The sequence below is a fragment of the Rhipicephalus sanguineus genome, chromosome 1 (assembly GCF_013339695.2).
Source record: "Rhipicephalus sanguineus isolate Rsan-2018 chromosome 1, BIME_Rsan_1.4, whole genome shotgun sequence".
Lineage (NCBI taxonomy): Eukaryota > Metazoa > Arthropoda > Arachnida > Ixodida > Ixodidae > Rhipicephalus > Rhipicephalus sanguineus.
Genome location: NC_051176.1, coordinates 152,420,608 through 152,438,866, shown reverse-complemented (window position 1 = coordinate 152,438,866; position 18,259 = coordinate 152,420,608). Strand labels below are relative to the sequence as shown.

The 18,259-nt window shown below is 44.9% G+C and overlaps 1 protein-coding gene across 2 annotated transcripts in view; it reads right to left on the bottom strand.

Moving 5' to 3' along the window:
* The window catches only part of LOC119400455 (G-protein-signaling modulator 2), a 77,707-nt gene that overhangs the window by 15,882 nt on the left and 43,566 nt on the right, over positions 1-18,259 (bottom strand). For both annotated transcript variants that reach the window (XR_005185094.2, XM_037667504.2), the window contains exons 9-11: positions 16,465-16,535; positions 698-908; positions 374-585 (exon numbers count right to left, since the gene is read on the bottom strand). Coding sequence is in view for 1 of the 2 variants with exons in the window: in XM_037667504.2 (XP_037523432.1) it covers positions 374-585; positions 698-908; positions 16,465-16,535 (494 nt within the window). In the remaining variant the exon portion in view is untranslated. The remainder of the gene's footprint in view (positions 1-373; positions 586-697; positions 909-16,464; positions 16,536-18,259) is intronic.

Below are 18,259 nucleotides of genomic sequence, written 5' to 3'. Positions count from 1 at the left end.
GATAGATAGATACGCTCAAATTCACAGAAGTTCACTAAGAAATGCTTCGCACTTAAAAATCAAGGCTGATCCCTCCATCATAGGAATCAGTATAACATGAAAGTGAAACGTGTCTTCACAGAGGTAGTTGAGCATTTATTGTGCACTGTTTCGCTGCAACGGCGAAGCAATGAATGCGAAAGCAACAAATTGGAATGTCACGCGAAGAACAGCAAGCAGCCCGAAACTTGCAGCGTGCTGCTCAAGCACAAAGGACGCACGAAAAGAACACACACAGAATGAGCGCAAACTAACAACTGTCACAGTTGTTACTTCTTTGTGTTTGAGCAGAAAGTATACCTGCTCAGAAAGTATATCTGCTGTATTTGCTCACCTGGCACCGTACAATCATGTCAAAGAAGTCATCCTCAAGCACCGATCCAACAGACATGCGGTGATGGTGATGCAGGCTATTATTGTTGTGGTTGTTGCGGCGCAGACCTGGCAGCTGTGGAAGGCTGGTGCGTTGTTCATCCATGCGGCGGCTCTGCATGCCTACTATCAGGTCAAGCAGTTCCTCCCGAACACTAGCACTGTCCTCTGGGCCTGCAACAATATACAACATATACAATGGGCTTGGCGACTGAAACAGGCACATATATGCGCGAATGCATTTTCCATTTAAATTTCACCAAGCTGGAGACCTAATAAGTCGCACCTGAACTTGTTGGGCTGGGATATGGAGGTGATCCATTGGGCAATACATTCTCCTTATTCTCCAGCGGTGTGATAGAACAGCGCTGATCATCCATACGCTTGCTCTGGAACTCGCTTAGCAGCTCAAAGAAGGCATCCTGATCCATGTCACTGCCAGACCGTTGCTGCTTTTGAGCATCAGTGGGTGTTTCTTGCTTCGTTGGTTTCGCATTCTGAAGAAGGAAGAAAAAATAAAGGCAGAGCTATTTTCATGAAACAGCTTAAAATCACCGAGTTAAAGGTAATGAAGTAGTAGCTAATTCACATAACAGATACGAGCATTAGCAAGCTACATGGTACACATAAGCTTTTTATGTCTATGTACTGCTTTATCCAATTATTAGGCTATAACATAAACTAAATATCTTCAGCAATTTTTAGAGGAGTGTACATATTTGAAAGCACAAATTTACAAATGAAATACCCACTACAGTAGAACCCCGCTGTTACGTTCATCACTGCTGCGTTTTCCCGGCTGTTACGTCGTTTTCCGCCGGTCCCGGCATAGCTCCCATAGGATACAATGTATTGGGAACCCCGCTGTTACGTCGTAACTGTCGGACCGTTCCCGTATGATACGTCGCGAAGTGCGCCCGGAGCCGACCGAGTGACTACCAAAGAGAGCGGCCATGGTGCATTTTCACGCAGCTTGGCCTCGTTTGACCGTAATATTAGCCGCATGAGAGGCGCAAGCAACAGAATCTTTCAATTGATGCAAACAAAAGCATGGCCTTCGAGATTCAAATTGCAAAGATGGCGTCTATGACGTAACTGCTCGCGAAAGCAAGGCCTTCGAGATTGGCATTTACTATTGACAAAAGCATAGCCTCTGAGATTTGCATTGCACAAACATGGCGTGTATGACGTAATTGCTTGCGAAAGCAAGGCCTTCGAGATTGGCATTCACTTCTGCCATCGCGTTGGCGTAGACTCATCATCATCGTTATTTTTCGGAGAACGGGAGGAGTTCGAGCTGGTTGGAGCTCGCATGGTCGTGCGTGCGGTTCGCGGTCGGACTCGCCGCGCCGGTCGTGATTGCGTGTGCTTAGTTCTTTCATGCCTACAGCTGTTGGTGTTAAAAAAATCACATACGTTGATTACATTTCTGTGGATAAGGCCGTCCTAAGCTCCGCGTTTCTATCCATCGACTAGATCGCGGCTGAGCGCGCCAATTTTCGTGCTGCTCGTAAGAATTGAAATAAAATTCTGTACCACTAAATATTTTGCCGTTTTTCCTGTTTTTCGGCTCTTACGTTTCCCGTCTCTTACGTTTATTTCCTACGGTCCCTTCAAAAACGTATCAGCGGGGTTCTACTGTATTTGGTATCACATTTGATAAAGGTGGGTGACAGACTCGCAGATAGTGCCCGGATGCCCAGAACCTACCAGGATAAGGTCTTCCCATAACAGTGGGACTGATCAGTAGATACATAAACACAACAGAAGTTGCTGCAGCAGTGCTGCCTCAATTGCTGGCAGAGCTGCGGTACATCTTTTTTTAATGCCCAAGACTTGTGCCCGTGAGTGGTGCAAACAAAGGGGAAGATCTTCAGCTGGGGAGCCCGCTGCTGAAACAACGCGATTCTTTAAAAATTAATGGCTCCAAATAAAGTGAATATTGAGTTACTTCCAAAAACAAAAACCAAACTAAGAACAAACCTTGTGAGGTTCAAATTGAGGCCACCACAGGCCCAAGCACAGTGCACCGTGTATCAACCCGCTGTGCCACTAAACATGAATGAGAAAAGCCTTTAACAGGCTGCATTTATTTGCTAACACACAAGATATAACTTCAGTAATTGTTACCATTACATCTGGACAACGCTACACGCTCCCTTGTTAGTAAGCAACTCCATGTAAACCACATGCCCATGATCACTCTTTGCAAGGGTAGCTACCCCTGAAACGACACGCGATTCAGGCCTCTCCAGAAGTGATCTTAAAGGGTGCAACACTTTTTCAGCGTGGTCAGAAAACGCTGCCGATCGGTAGTCAAGGGTTCAGAGAGCATGCGAGCCAAACTTTAGAGCGCAGGACGCGGCCTGGAACTTACAATTAATTCTCAAAGTCCACTAGAAATCGTTCCCTCTTCTCTGGACAAATGATGCCATAAACGCAAATGACCGCGCCATAAACGCAAAGTCCACAGCCATTGGCTGATTTGAGCGTGAGCTGCATATTACCATGGCCACCGCGGAATGCTGCGCCGTGCCCATGCATTCGCACATGATCATACTGAAAGTAGGCAGCACGGTCAAAAAAAAAAATGCTCAAGGTTATGACACGTGCTGATAAACGGACACATCAGCCTAGTCATCCCCTTCAGCACGCTCGCTGGTACGAAAGGAGAGGAAGTGCTTGACGAATGTGACAAATCCCTGCAACTCTGCTCGTACTTGACGGATTTTAAATTTCTTGCGGCCGTCAATTCACGAGGCAATAAGCTCTTTTAATGAAGCCATTCGATGATTACTTGAAGAAGGGCCCCTTTAAAGCCACCAGAAGCTAAATCATTCCCTTTCTATGAATGGAATGTGTGTTTGTCTACTTTTTTTTTTTCCAAATGTCAACATAGGGGCATGCCATAGTTTTCTTTTATAAATCAAGTGCACATCACATTCACGTGCTCTTTAATTTCATACAATGAAGTCACAAAAGTTGGGTATGCGTTAGAATCTGGTGAATACAGTATCCTCGACAAGCTTTAGTGCTGAGCTTAACAAGCAGGACTGTAGCAAGTTGCCAATGGAACAATTTCTGCTCATTTGGACAGGTGATCACCCAGATGCCATGCTTTATTGGACATACGCTTTCTTAGAAAGCAAGCTGCACTTCAACCAGTGCTCACATTTGTAACTTAGCTAATAGCTAGAGCCGTGCAAATAGAAAAATTTTGGGTGCGAAGCAAATTCAAATAATAAAGTTCGAGTGCGAATCGAATAATTTTAGAATAGTTCTTTAATACTTTTCAAATACTTCGAAGCGAAATTACAGAAAAAAAGTTAGAGGATTCTTAAGCATATTCTTACGAGTTAGAGATAGGAACATTAAAGGGGCACTGACACAAAAATTTTGGCCTCGGCGTTTGCATGGGACATGTTAGTCATAACACGGCACATCATTTGCTGGGGCGCACGACATATAATTAATTATAGACTCCTCATTACCGACCAGTCTCAGTTTCAGTTTGAGAGAACTCCAAAAACGACAAGCTGCCGGGTGCAACTATCACCACCTAGCGTGTGCAACGCTCAACCACGTCAGCACGCAGAATTGTGACGCACTTCCGCACGGTACAAATCAAGAAGTACGTTCGAACAGGAAACTGGACAGCCGTGTCGCCAAACACATAACTTTCAACACGTGTACCGCAGCCACGGACTCGTGAGCAGCCGCCGCGTAGTAGTCGGCTAGAGCAAACGCGGCAAGAAGAAAAATGGCAGCTATGACGTCATCATAACTTGTTGTATTGACTGCAGTGTGGATGTGAGGGAAGTAGGAGGGTCACCATGGATCACTTTTGAGGTGGCGGTGCTCGATCGCGCACGCAAACTTCAAAATTCATGTAAAATACCTTCCAAGCTATGTTCGCTGTCGATATTTTGCAGATTATATACGCATGTTCACGGGAATCGATCCCGCAGGCTATCTCGGCCGCAAAATTTTGTGTCAGGACCCCTTGAAAGTGTTTCTTTTTAGCTAGGTTGGTGAAACGGAGGGGTGCTGCTAAGTGGTGTTCCCTAGACGCCTTATAAAGAATGAGGGAATGCAGAGGCCGAATTGTATTTATTTACAATATTTGGTACAACCAAATTGGTGTCGACAACATTTTACAAGATGGCACCGGTATCAGTGCCGGTGGGAGAGGTCACATGTTTTCCGCATACGGCTTTTGTGGACTCTGGACAAGTGCGCGCTTTTGCAAACCTGACGCTTTCGTGTTAGGATGTAGTGCAAAACATGGCCAAAAAGAAAACAATTCCTTTTGCACAGCAGCCTGTACCCCTGGTGGCAGCACACTGTCCGCTGCATAAAAACGAAACTGTGCTGCTAGCTGTCGCATAGCGATGCGGGTGACGCAACGTGCAGTATTGCCACGAGCCTAGATAACTTAATATTTCGCCATTTTTCTGGCGATACTATGGAATCTTATATTGCACTCATTTCACTGTGCTAAGGCATTACTCGGAAAGCACGTTTCACAAAACGAGTCTATCGAGTACGAAATCGAAACCACGTATGGGCATTAGCAACAGCCGACGGCCAATGGCAGATTAAATGATATCGCCATCCCAAAATGACGGAACGCATATTAAAACAGGCTCATTTTGTGCTTGACTACGGTATCACAGCCTGTCTGAGTCAAATTTGTTCCCAGAGGAGTGGAAATGGTGACGTGCCCCTTACATTATGAAAGTTCATAGCAAAGAAAAATTTCCTGCACTGAGGACAGCTATGTCGAGTCTATTTTGCAAGCCCGAAATCTGTGTCTGTGAGTGGTGCAAACAAAGAAAGGAAATCTTCAGCTGCCTGTCAACCAGGAAAAGTTTCTAGGGGCCGAAAATGAGAAAATAACCTGATCTCGATGACAAGCATGCAGGCATTCTCAAGCAGCTCCGTGTAGACAGAGCTTGTCAAAGTAACGGCCCTTGAAACGGGACGCGATCGAGGCGTATCCAGAAGCGACCTTAAAGCGTGCAAAACTGGATCATGGAAGGAAAGGAACTGCCAGCAGAAAATTTTCACTTTCTATAATAATAATAAATGTTGGGGTTTAACGTCCCAAAACCACGATATGATTATGAGGGATGCCGTAGTGGAGGGCTCCGGAAATTTCGACTACCTGGGGCTCTTTAATGTGCACCTAAATCTAAGTACATGGGCCTCAAGCATTTTCGCCTCCATTGAAAATGCGGCCGCCGCGTTCAAGATTCCATCCCGCGATCTTCAGGTCAGCAGTCGAGCACCATACCCACTAGACCACCATGGCAGGTAAATTTCACTTTATATGAAGGTGCACTGTGCTTGCCTTTTTTTTTTTCCTTCTGACCGTCAACATTGCGGCATGCCACAGTTTTAAAAGATCTAGTAACATGACGCACAGATGCATTTTTATTCAGAACTTGAAAATTGGGTGCGCGTTACATTCGATTCAGTATGATATATGTAGATGCTGCGCTTCGCATTTTTACACTGCACTCTTTCTAGTCTGCATGCTACCTTGTCTAAAATAGTGTCAGGGTCTGGCAATGGCGGTTAACCTTTTGATAGGTTGAAATTCGCAAACGTGCATCATTTAGAAGTGCTCCGATTTGATTTTAAGGAAATGAAACCGTCATATTTATTTTCCAGAAATTCAAATATACAGTACTTCGAATAGTAATATTGTGGTGCAAATCGAATAGCAAACACTATTAGAAAAATATTCAAAAGTTCGAATATTCACACACCCCTATTAATAACTACCATAGCTGGCAACAAATGTGCCACTGTCAAATGACGCGACAATAAAATTGACGAGATGGACAGAAAAATTTGCTGTTGCAGAACTTTCTTGCAGCGCAAGTTTATGTAGAGACCACGCAACCTTCGAAAATTCAGTAATTATGACTTGTCCTCTAGTCAAGGCACACGTATTCATTATTGTCTTTGAATTCTTGCTAATTTGAACATACTTGGCCACAGCCTAAGTTGTTATCTCTGCAACCTTCGGAGCATGCCAAGTGCCACAAATGTGCAATGCAAAAACTGTGCTAGCAAGAAACCAAAATTAGTGCCAGAGTCCACGCCACCACAGTCCTCAGAGAACAAGGAAGTCAATACGCTTCCTTTTTTATGACCTTACTGCCTTTAGTCCATCTCTGCTACTGCCACGCATGATGCCACCACGGTCATATGCCTTCACAGTTGTGTGGTTGCTATTGACGATTGTAATGATAGCGACCGCGGCCATTTCTGCAGTGTTTGCAGCAAGCAGCATCGCTGCTCAGTGTGCACTGCCCACACGTGTCTTCAGAATAGTGCGGTCATCATCCACAATCGCAACAATAGTGACAGTAAGCAGTAGTTTCACTGTGACTCAGTGCAATGCATGTGTAGTGTCACGCACGTGGTGGAAATTCTTGAGGATCAAGTGCAATTCAGCTGCGGCTCACATGTGCACCAAACTCACCAGCTGCGTCAGGACGGATGGGCAATTTGCTGCTGACCAGCTCAATGGCAAAAAAATAATTTGGATGTGCATGTGGTACAGCCGCCAACCAATAATGCAGGCACCAATAATATGGACATGCCTGATTATTCGACAATTCCGTGGCACCACCACTGGCCCCATACACTTAATAGGATGAGCCAATTTTGGATTAAGTGCACTGTGCAATAATTCAGACACCAGCCTTGTGTTTAGATGCTAATTTGGCCACAGAGTCAAACAGACATAGCAACATTTGAGTTCTAATATGTCTCCGACACCTTTTAAAAACAAAACTACCAGTAAAGCTTTCTCGCAAGCTAGTCAGTTCGTTCATATTAAACTAGCAACATGCCGAGCAATGAACAAAAAAAAGAGAGAGAGAGAGAGACAGGATAGAATGCAGACTACCAACTGTTCATTGTGTGAAACAGACAACCCAATAATAATAATAATAATAACCCAATAATAATAATAATAATAATAATAATAATAATAATAATAATAATAATAATAATAATAATAATAATAATAATTAATATCTGGGCTGTAGTGGAAGGCTCCAGAAATTTAGACCATCCGGTGTTGTTTAACACACACTGACATCGCACAGTACACGGGCCTCTAGTATTTCACCTCCATCGAAATGCGACAGCCGCGACCGGGATCAAACCGGCCGCAGGGTCAGCAGCCAAGCACCGTAACCGCTACACCACCACGGCAGATTTTCCTCCACATGTCGTATCAATTCATGACAACAATTTATTTCAAGCAGCTTTAGCTAACATTGTATAATCGAAGCCTTTTGTTTTTCTTTACTTTGCATGTGTAACCTAAGCACATTCTGTTATCCAAGCCTTGTTCTCTTGCTACGTATTTGTAACCTTAGCACATTTTTACAGCGAAAGCTGTTATGAGATCATTTCAGCGGCCATTTTTGGTGCCGTAGTTGTCCGCCGCCGCCGGTGTCCGTAACCACTATCGCTCGAAATAAGAAAAAAAAAAAACGAAATAAGAAAAAAATTCCAGGAGGGAACGAGGTTCGAACCTGGGCCCTTTGCATGGGAGCCCAGCATTCAACCTCTGAGCCATGCCGGTGCTTGAAACTGCTTTGAAAAAAGGTCCTATACAGGCTTCACGTCGGGAAGGAACCACATTAGCATATGCAATATAGCGTGGTAGAAGAGTATAAGCACCAAGCGTCGCACAACGCGAATTCTGTAACCAGGCGTCACACAATGCGAATTGCACAACGAGTAGGTTGTTGAATGCTTCCAACCCATTACAAAGGGCTCTGCCATAATGCTTCATCGTCATGAGGCACAGCATCAACAAAGCGCATAATGCCTTACATGCGTTTAGCAGGTACCACGGCTCTCTGTAGAATGACGAAAAATGGCATAGTGCCTGCTTCCCTATTCTCAAAAATTACATTGATTTATAGCGTAGGGGGTTCCTTGCGAGGGCACTTGTATTGGTTGCCAAGGAAGCCCATAAGCGCATGATCCATTTCCTCGGGGTCTCAGTAAAGTTCTTCGCCCCCCCCCCCCCCCTCTCCCTCGCGCTCCCACGTCAACGTATGTTATACAGCAAGGCCGGAGAGGGAAATAACAACCGGGCGTCACCCAATGCAAATTGCATAACTGGTGGGCCATTTAAAGCTTCCAACCCATTACAAAGGGCAGAACCATAATTCTTCATCGCCATCAGTCGTCGCGTCAACAAAGTGCACATAATGCCTTACAGACGTGTAGCTGGTGCCTCGCTTCTCCGCAGAATGACGAATAATGGCTTAGTAGGTGCTTCCCAACTTCACAAAAATTATGATTTATGGCGTAGTGGATACTTGTATTAGTAGCCCCAAGAGAACTTACAACCAGCTCTAGAAACGCCGCTCTTCCAGCTTTCGCTGTGACTGTGCTGCGGTTTATACGCAGGCCTGGCGTTTTTTTATCACTTTTCTGCGATCACATTTTATGCCATCGTTAACCCTAACTAAAGCTGTATAATTGGAATCCTCTACACTGACACGTTTCATCTGCTTTTATGTTGTTGTTTTTTCCTGTCATTTGCTGTAACCATTCCTCTCTTCAATGCCTTTGGCCCCGAGGATTTTAATAAACAAATAAAATAAAATAAAATATAGGCATCCATTTCACATGCACCACCTGTATTGGAAAGATGAATGTTTGGTTATTGCACCTACAGGTGGTGCATGTGATATGGATGCCTATGTAATGGCTTTTTAAAGACTCTCTTTCTTGGGATACTTCAATGCATAAATTTTGGTCTGTCTGTCTGTCTGTCTGTCTGTCTGTCACACGATTCAGCCACCCGGCCAAAGTTTAAGCACTTGCTGAACGCCCAGCCACCTTGAACTGGTAACGGCATTCATACTTGTGAACATTGTCGATCAAAAAGCAAATATTACGCATATCTGAGGTGCAACATCAATATGTAAGTATTAGGTGGTGTGTTCCTTTACTATAAAATACATAGACACGTAATTATAAAAGCCCTAGCGTTTCTTAGGGTGACCTGAAAATGCGACGCTATGAGATAGAGGAGGAGGACTCGTGTAGTACAGCCGGCAGAAGACTATCGTCTTTCGACGACATTTGCAGCAAAGCACGCAGATATGTGGCCAATTTTTTTTTGTTGGCAGTATGCACCCTGTCCTTTTTTTTCGTTTTTTGTTAATGGTTGCACAGCACGTTACTAGTCCAAAAGTATCAAACAGTTGTCTAAATACCTGCCGAAAGTGACCAAGGCCTGAAACAAGCCAAGGCAAGTGATAAGGTTGTCAAAGCTAAATTTTGTATAATTTGTCATGCAATTTTCATTCTACGCATCAAGCTTTAGTTCATTTATGTGTTAAGCAATGACTTGAACTTCTTCCGAGCAACTTAACATGTTGCCGATCGTATCCTTGCACCCAACGAGGGCAATGAAGGAGAGTGGAGGACAATGATAGTGGCACATTTTGCATTTCCAGTGCTTAAGCGAAAAAGGAAAAAAACATGCAGACACAGAAAGACAAAGTAAGAGCCTTCCTACTGTCCCTTTTTCTTTCCATGTCTGCATGTTTTTTTCTTATTATGATTAAACGCTTAAAATTCATCAAAGTTAAGTATTCGAACTAGTGCAGCAATATTATATGCTTTTAGATAATTGTGCAGTACACGGTCATTCAACCAATCACAGCATAGTCAACATTTATCGTACAAGGGACGAAAATAAGGCGCATGCACCGACTACTTTATTTGTCAGGTAGTGACAGCATGACAGTTGAGGAATGGGCCATAATTTTGCAGCAGTGATTTCTTTCAAAAATATTATCCTATTTGCAATATTTAATGTGACTAGCACCTGTTGCATTGATGGGTGACAGCAGTCCCGGCACTGTGCTAAGAGTGCCTTCGCTCATGGATGCGAATGAGTTTTCCACTAGTTGAGCAAAATTTACTTTATCCTCAAAAGTGATGATCTGAGGATATGATAATTTTTTAGAGGAGGGGGGGGGGGGGATCTAGTGACTTGTGTATAAAGCTCTGCATGTTTTAACGATTCAAATATTTCTGGCACTTCTCTTCGAGACTGAATTCAGTCAGTGACTATAGGGGAAGGACAGTGATGCTACCGAGGACTTCTGATTTGGAGCAATTTTTGGAGCAACAAAATTTCCGTTTTGGAGCACTTTGGAGCAGCAAAATTTTCACCATAGAGCACTCTGGAGCAGATAATTTTGCATCTGGGAGCACTCTGGAGCAGTGAATTTTACATCCTGGAGTGCACTACAGAAGCATATTGCAATAACTTTCAAGCACCGGAATATGACTATGGGGCTCTTATGAAGGCTAGAAATATTTCGATTCATTGCAAATTTCGTGGAAAAAATCATCTCAGGAGAACTCCATATTTCACTCGCAAAAAAAAAAGGCTCATGCAGTTGAGTGTTCTGGATTAACCTCTTCGGCGATTATTTTCAACACTAGCAAATAAACAGAATACCGGATCAATAAAATTGCACTTTATGAAATAACACTCTAAATACATCTACGTGGTTATCAGCAGGCATTGTAGACAAACGCCGTGATGTACAGCAGTGCCTCAATGCCAAAGAGCCAAACTATCCCTAATGCATTCCCCTAAGAAAACTCCAAGGCGAAAGCCAGGTTCTTTTTCTTCTCGATCGACGGGTTGATCCTCCCCCTCCTTCTCTACAAACTATCTGCACCTCACCTAGTTTTGCGCTAGCTCCACGATCGGCGCACCGATTACGGAAGCAGTGTAAAGCGACGATGTCGTGATGGCGTCATCACGTGACATCACGATATACGACGCCATGATGACGTCACAAGTTTTGACAATCTATGACGTGATGATGACGCCATCACATGATTTTTTTTTGGATCAATCGATTGAAGCCGCCGATGGTCAATTTTCGTGTTTGATAAAGCATCTGATGCTTTCGCATTAATATTGCGTATTGAACGTTAACAACCTGGCCTTACATACCAAACTGTCCTCCACCATGGAAACACCCCGCCCGTCTTTCGTAAGGAGCATGAAAGGACGCCAGGGGAGAGGGGGGGGTGCGAGGGGACCGCATCGTTCGAAGGGCGCAGTTGCTTGCACGCGCGCCATCTCAAGGCATCAGGAGACGGCTCGTAAACTTGCTGTGCTCTCAACACTTACTTCGTGTTTAGAGAACTCAGAGCAAGAAAACGCTTCGGTTCCTGGAGCGGCCATATTCCCTTAAACCAGTGTTTTGTTGAGTTACGCGAGATCGGATCCAAAAGAGTTAGCTGCTAGCCTTACTTCGTTTAACAATACAATTTGTTGGTATCGCATTCATTGCTTCGCCCTTAAGCGAAACTGAGTTTTTTTAACCGTCAGCTATTGACCCCCGAAAGCAAGGGGGCGGACGTGTAACATGGGGTAGCCGCTTCACTGTGGGCCGTCAGCGACGGGCCCGCTACTGACAGCTGCGCATTTGCGGCTGCTCCGACCAGGAGATATGCTTTTATTAATGAGATGACATTTTTAAAAAGCAAGCAAAAAATTCGAATTGGAACCCTAGCACGTGAGCTCGAAAGGGCAGGGCCTTTTAGGGGGTATTTATCGCACAGTGATTACAAACTCGGACCACTCGGACGTGCTGGTATAAGCAATTACGAAAAAGCTCTTCCGAATGAAGATCCATGGATAAAGGTATATCTGAGGAAAAGTGCATGTGAACGCATTTCCACCGTTCGCGTGCTCTTCCATAGACCGAAGCAAGGAAAATTCGATACTGTCCCATATATCTACTGCTAGCGATCCCAGATTTCATTCCGCGATGTCCGGAAACAGAAGTGACAGACATTTTAGCAGCACACATGTAGTTATTACTGAACATTGCTTTCCTTACGTGCCATGCGACGCTTGAAACGAGCTATCAGTAGCGTTTCTAGAACAGACGACGTCCGCTGATGAATCGCCGTCGCACTTTCTCGCTACCTATAGGCCTAGACGTCACGAGCCTCTGCGGAGAGCGCATTTTGCTGTCGAGCCGACTTGCAGAACAGAAGCTGCGTCGGCACTGTGCATGGCATCGTGGCTTACTCGGGACGCACGCGCGAGCGCTATTTATTCAGCGGAATAATTCTTGGTCCATGGTTGTGACTTTGTTAGCCCCAAGATCAAGCTGCACATCTTCTGACGCGCCGGCCGTGCGACTGCCGGTGATAGACGGCCCCAAACCCGAGACTTTGGCGCAGTTTGGCGCAATTTCGTCAATATTATCAGGATGGCGCAGTAAATACAATTTGGCGCACTTTGGCGCAGTTGGCGCAGGAGTGGAATCACTGGAAAGAGCATATCACATGAAGACATGGGTCTTGTGATGCGGCCTAACACTGCGAAGGAAGTCACAAGCGTATGCAGAATTGTCGAGTTGCGACCAGAATTTTGGGGAAGCACTGAGCAAGCTTAAAGGGGTCATGAAGCACCCCTTGGGCTGATTGAAAAAACACATCCTGCGGAAAGCTGACACGGCTATGAACTGCTCTGCCAAATATTACAGTCGTGCGCGCCGCGTAATGGCCACAAGCGGAGCGCGAAGTTGCCGTTTCCCCAGGCACCCTCTTTTCAAACAGAGGCCGGTTCTCACTCTCGTCGGTGGGCGGGGCGTCTGTCCGCTGTACGTAGCAAGAGACATAGCATGCTTATTGGCCGATAGCCGACGTAAATCGAGAGCGGCGTTCGGATCAGATGCGCTTCTTGCCGCGGGGTGCCACCACTTGCCGGCGCCGCACTCCTCAGTACACGGTAGCCGCACTCGCGCAAGCGAATCACAGCGGGAGAGCGATCGCGTTTCATGACGCGCGCTGGCGTAACTTCTTTCCCCCATGCCATCCCTCCCTGTCTAGCTTCCAGTGCGCTCGCCGGCACGAGAAAAGAGAGAAAGCGCTGGGAGCGTGCGCCAAACCCCCGTAACTCCGCTGATTCTTGACGGATTCGAGAAATTTTTGCGGCAATCGATTCGGGAGGCAGTACACTCCGATACTGAGGCCATTAGATCATTACTTGGAAAAGTGGTTCATGACCCCTTTAAGTCCTTGTCTGGTTCATTAAAGCAAAAGTACCCTTAAGACAATTAGTCGTTTTAAAGAGATTTCTTTCATATTTATTATACAGTCAAACCCATTTATAATGAACTTGAAAGTGCCGCAAAAAGTTGTCATTGCATCAGCAGTTCGTTGTATATGCACTCGCCGTTCAAAATGTGCACAAACCAGTGACCAACTCTTTTTTTCACAGTTTTATTACAAAGTGCTCGTTTAACAACCCTTCGGTGTCAAGTTAAGCCTTTTCACTTGATGAAGCGATGGCCACTGCGTGCTTTCAAGTGAATTAAAGGGCCTTTGCAATGAATCGAATCTGCCACTACCAAGAGAGCGCACAATGCCCGCGAAGAAATTCTCCTAGACGACTTCAAAATCGCCACGAGCCATAATGGCTTTTATAGCATCAGCCACGCTAGGCTGAGTGCACAAGGAGTTGTGTGGCTGCGGTAACTGTGCATGGGTGCAGCGAGTAGCCTGTTGAGTCAACGTTGCGACGACAAGCTCCAAGCAAATGATGCGCACTCCACGTCTCTACAATGTTCTGGCAGCCCTGCACAATGAGGCACGAAGCACCTGGTTGGTGCCTAATAAAAGCATTCAGTACACTTGCTGTCAGTGCAGTGAGGTTTCTCGGTGCCCGCGCCGCTCAACTTAGCAACAGCGAGCTGCTTTCGTTTCTACAAAGCAGCACACACTTGATCTCATGATCAAGTGATCTCGCACAACGCAACGAAAGCGAAGTTGCGAATGGCAGCATGGTGCACTTAGGTTGTCGCCTATTAACTCATTGACTTCCGCGGCCAGCGATCCACCGTGCGTAATGGCTGAGGCCAAAAGCGCTTTGAACGTTGACCGGTGAACCGCCGGCTGCGCCTGCTGCTTAGAAAATGGCTGTTTTTGATGATGTTTCATAGATGGCAGCACATTGTTTAATGTTTGCCCATCTAGCGGAGAACATATCAAGCAAACGGCATAGTTGTCCACTGCTGGAGCTGCTTTCATGCATGTGTGTGTTTTTTTTAATGGCGAAAGGTTCGCGTTCCCGTCTTGTACGAAATGTGGCGTCACGTAAAAAAACGTGGTTTGACGGAAGAAGCAATTCTTAAACTTGTGCTTGACAGTGACGCCGAATCTGACGTCTGTTATGATGACGATGTTCTGTTAGACGAGAGGCACTACCAAAATAATGAAAGTGGTAGTGATGAAGAGAAGGTGTGTTCAGCACACTCTGAACACACATTCTGAACACATAAGAGCTGCTGCAGTCGCTTTACACAGAAGAGATGATGCAGTGAAGCATTGCGAACAGAATAAAGCAAGGTTTGTTCTTTTGTGAAGTCTTTTGCAGACTTTATTGCAATTTATATACACCGACTCATGCTGCCTGCGGGCTTTTACCGCAGAATACCAGGCAGGAACAGCCGCGGAGGGCACGGAAGCCAAAGGGTTAAAAGCCTGCAGTATGCTTAGAGTAGCACTACACCACACGTGCAGCCAAGCAGATAGCTGAAGGTGCTTATAGTGATAGGGCTGTCAGCAGTAAGTCGCAATAGCACATTTGTCGGTGGCCTTTACCTCACCTTTGCTCTTTTCTAATGCTTATCCGTAAAGGCACTGCCGCAATCGCGTGAAGTCAGAATCATTGACAGACCAGTCTCTGCAGTTACCAAAAAGGCAGAAGACCTTTTGTGGCACACTGTGGCACCAGCGAGTTTATGGGTGAAGTTCACTTTTATGCGACAAAAAGTTATCGTGGTTATCGCTTATTGCACTAAGGGCTTCTTGTGTTCCAAGGCCTTGTTTGGTTCATCGTAGGTGGTAGCTGTAGAGAACAGCATCATAAAATGCTGCCAAGTGAAAGCTGACAACCAGGCTTTATTCTCCTTCCTTTCTTTATTTTTTTTTCCCCCTTCCTACCATTCTGCTCCTAGGGAAATGCCTGGATAGTGAGTGCCCTTGCTTATGGCATGCAACATCTGCATGTTGTGCTCGCTGATTTAGGATATCTTCGTTGCAATTAAACTTGAGCAGGGAACACTGAGCATGCCTCTTTCGTGCTACAGAAAGTCTATTTTGATATTTTTCTCACTTCGTGTGCACCGTATTTGTACCGCGACAGTGTCTGAAGTGTTCGCTGTAAAGGTAGAACGCTTTAAAAAATGTTCAATATATCTGGACGCAGATTCAACGGGTAGCACAGGAAAATCGTTAGTGCACCATATTATGGTTGTTGTAACAGATAGATGGTTATATCTGAGATAGGTATAAATGGGTTCAACTGTATTCAATACACAGGTGACAGAGGTTCAAAGTTTTTTCGTTATGGTAGGTATTTCATTATAGCAGTATTCTTTGCATTAGGGTTCTACTGTATTTGTCAATAGCTGTCTAAATCAGCCGTACCAAGAGTTATTGAATCACCTGAAAGTAACCTTATTTGTTATAACGATCATACTGAAGATATTTTGTTTTCGTCTGGCGTTTACTTGCTAAAAACTAGGGTAACAACAGGAGCCCTTTACTGTACATAAGAATCTCAAGTGTAATTATTTAGAGTAATTAAGTCAAATTGGGTGCACTTGAAAATGGCAACACAGTAATTGTAAATTTGCATTTGGCTGAATGTACAATTTTAATTCAAGTGCAAGTGAATATGCCGGGATTACACATATTTTCACTCAGGAAAAGAGACATGTAGAGAGATGCAGGAAACAGAAGCAGATCATAACATGGCCATGCTATACCAAACATGGTTAAAAAGTGGAATTCAAAATAGGAAGGTAGAAGTACTACTGATGCAGTCAAGTCTCTGTCTCTAGCCTCTCTCATTTGTTAAAGGATCTTGAAAATACACTAAAACCCCTCCGCACCTTTATAGTGCACCATAAAACATGACAGAAATGTTGTATATCTAAATAATGTGATTACCTCGGCATTAGAAGAGGCTTGTGGTGTGCTCAGATCATCCATGGCACCTTTCTTAGCGTCGCTTGCATCACCTGCAACAAAAACTCTATTCATGCATTTGTTTGCACAAATATAATGCTGACCAGTCAGTTTGGTTAAGAAAACCATGGCATCAGAATTTATGTACACTGTTCAAGCACATCAACCTTAACAATGTGTCTAGGTCATTTTACAACAGAATGCACAACAAAAATTTTATGTAAGAAAAACATCGTGCATAAGAGCTCTCTTACTTGTGGCAAATTTTATGCAAGAAAAACAGTAGTGCTTCAGTAATTTATGCATGTATACAAATTAATTCACGAAAAGGAACACCTGGTTTTCCATTAGGGCAGCACCTATTTTTGTGAATACAGTCGAAAACCACAATAATGAAATCGCACAACAATAAAGTATTTTCCTGTTCCTGGCAAACTTCCATAGGATTCAATGCATCTCACATTTGTCGACAACGAAATGTTGCTAAACAGCAATCCCACAACAACGAAAAATAACTGAATGTTTACCCACACATCAGCTTGCACAAGGTCAGCACACTCCAAAATGCTATGAAATGTCTAATTGCTTAAAGTGCTACCACACTGTGCCTGTGTGGGCGCCACCACCTTTGTTTACAATATCAGCACGGTGCTGGAAGCAATTGCACGTGCTGGACGTTGTCCTTGCCATCATGTAACTTGCTTAGACTGCTTTCTTTTTATTATGCACAGCCACATTGCCGTTCATGCTAGCGGCACAGCAGCTTGCTGTTTGCCCTTCTAAGCCTGCCATGCAGAAGCGGTTTTGCTAACGTACGTCAAGCTTCTCTTCCCATTCGAAGAATAGGTGAATGGGTCCAGGACCCATTTTCACGACATTCTACGACAGGAGCACAGCGACGTGGCCAATCAGCGAGGGAGGAGTAGTTGCCATGGCTACAGCAGTACGCCATGTCATCTGCTTCATCTGCTTCCATAGTACTGTGTTTGCTCTGTGGTTTTTTAAAGATGATAGTCTTTCTTGGGGAACTTAAACGCAGAAATTTTGGTCTGTCTGTCTTCCTGTTTGTCTGTCTGTCACCCGATTCAGCGAGCCGGCCAAAGTTGAACCACTTGCTTACCGCCCACCCATCTTGAACTGGTACGGCTGTTCATACTTGTGAACGTTGTCGATCAAAAACTAAATATTACGCATATCTGAGGCGCAACATCACTAGGTAAGTATTAGGTGGTGTGTTCCTTTAATAGAAAATACATAGATACGCAATTTTAAAGACCCTAGTTTCTTAAGCTGCGCTAAAAATGCGGCTGCGCTGAAAATGCCTATGCGCGCCGACGAACGCCCTCTGCCACGGAGGAAGGAAACCCTCTGCACAAGCTCAAGTTTCCCGACGTATTGCCAGATGGCGTCCATATCTCATGCAGCGCCTTCTCTATCGTCTTTACACGGCATTTGCAGCAGAGCACGCAGACACGCGGCCAATTTTTTTTTTTCTACACACAAGATCTCGATGTCCCACCAGTCCCACGTTCATGTTGCAAGTGTGCGAGGTGGGAACGTGTGATGTGATTGCTGCACTGGTAAAGCTTCTCACGCACTTTGGACAACTTTCGCACAGGCGACGTTCCACAGCATTGGTCGCAGGCACGCTGTTACAGCATGCTTGCTGTTAGTGTGGTCAGGGCTACATGTTACTCCGCAACTGCGCTTTGTGTATCGTGCATAGTTTGTCTGGTGCTGCTTCCGAGAAGTACTGCGGGTCACAGTAAGCATCGAG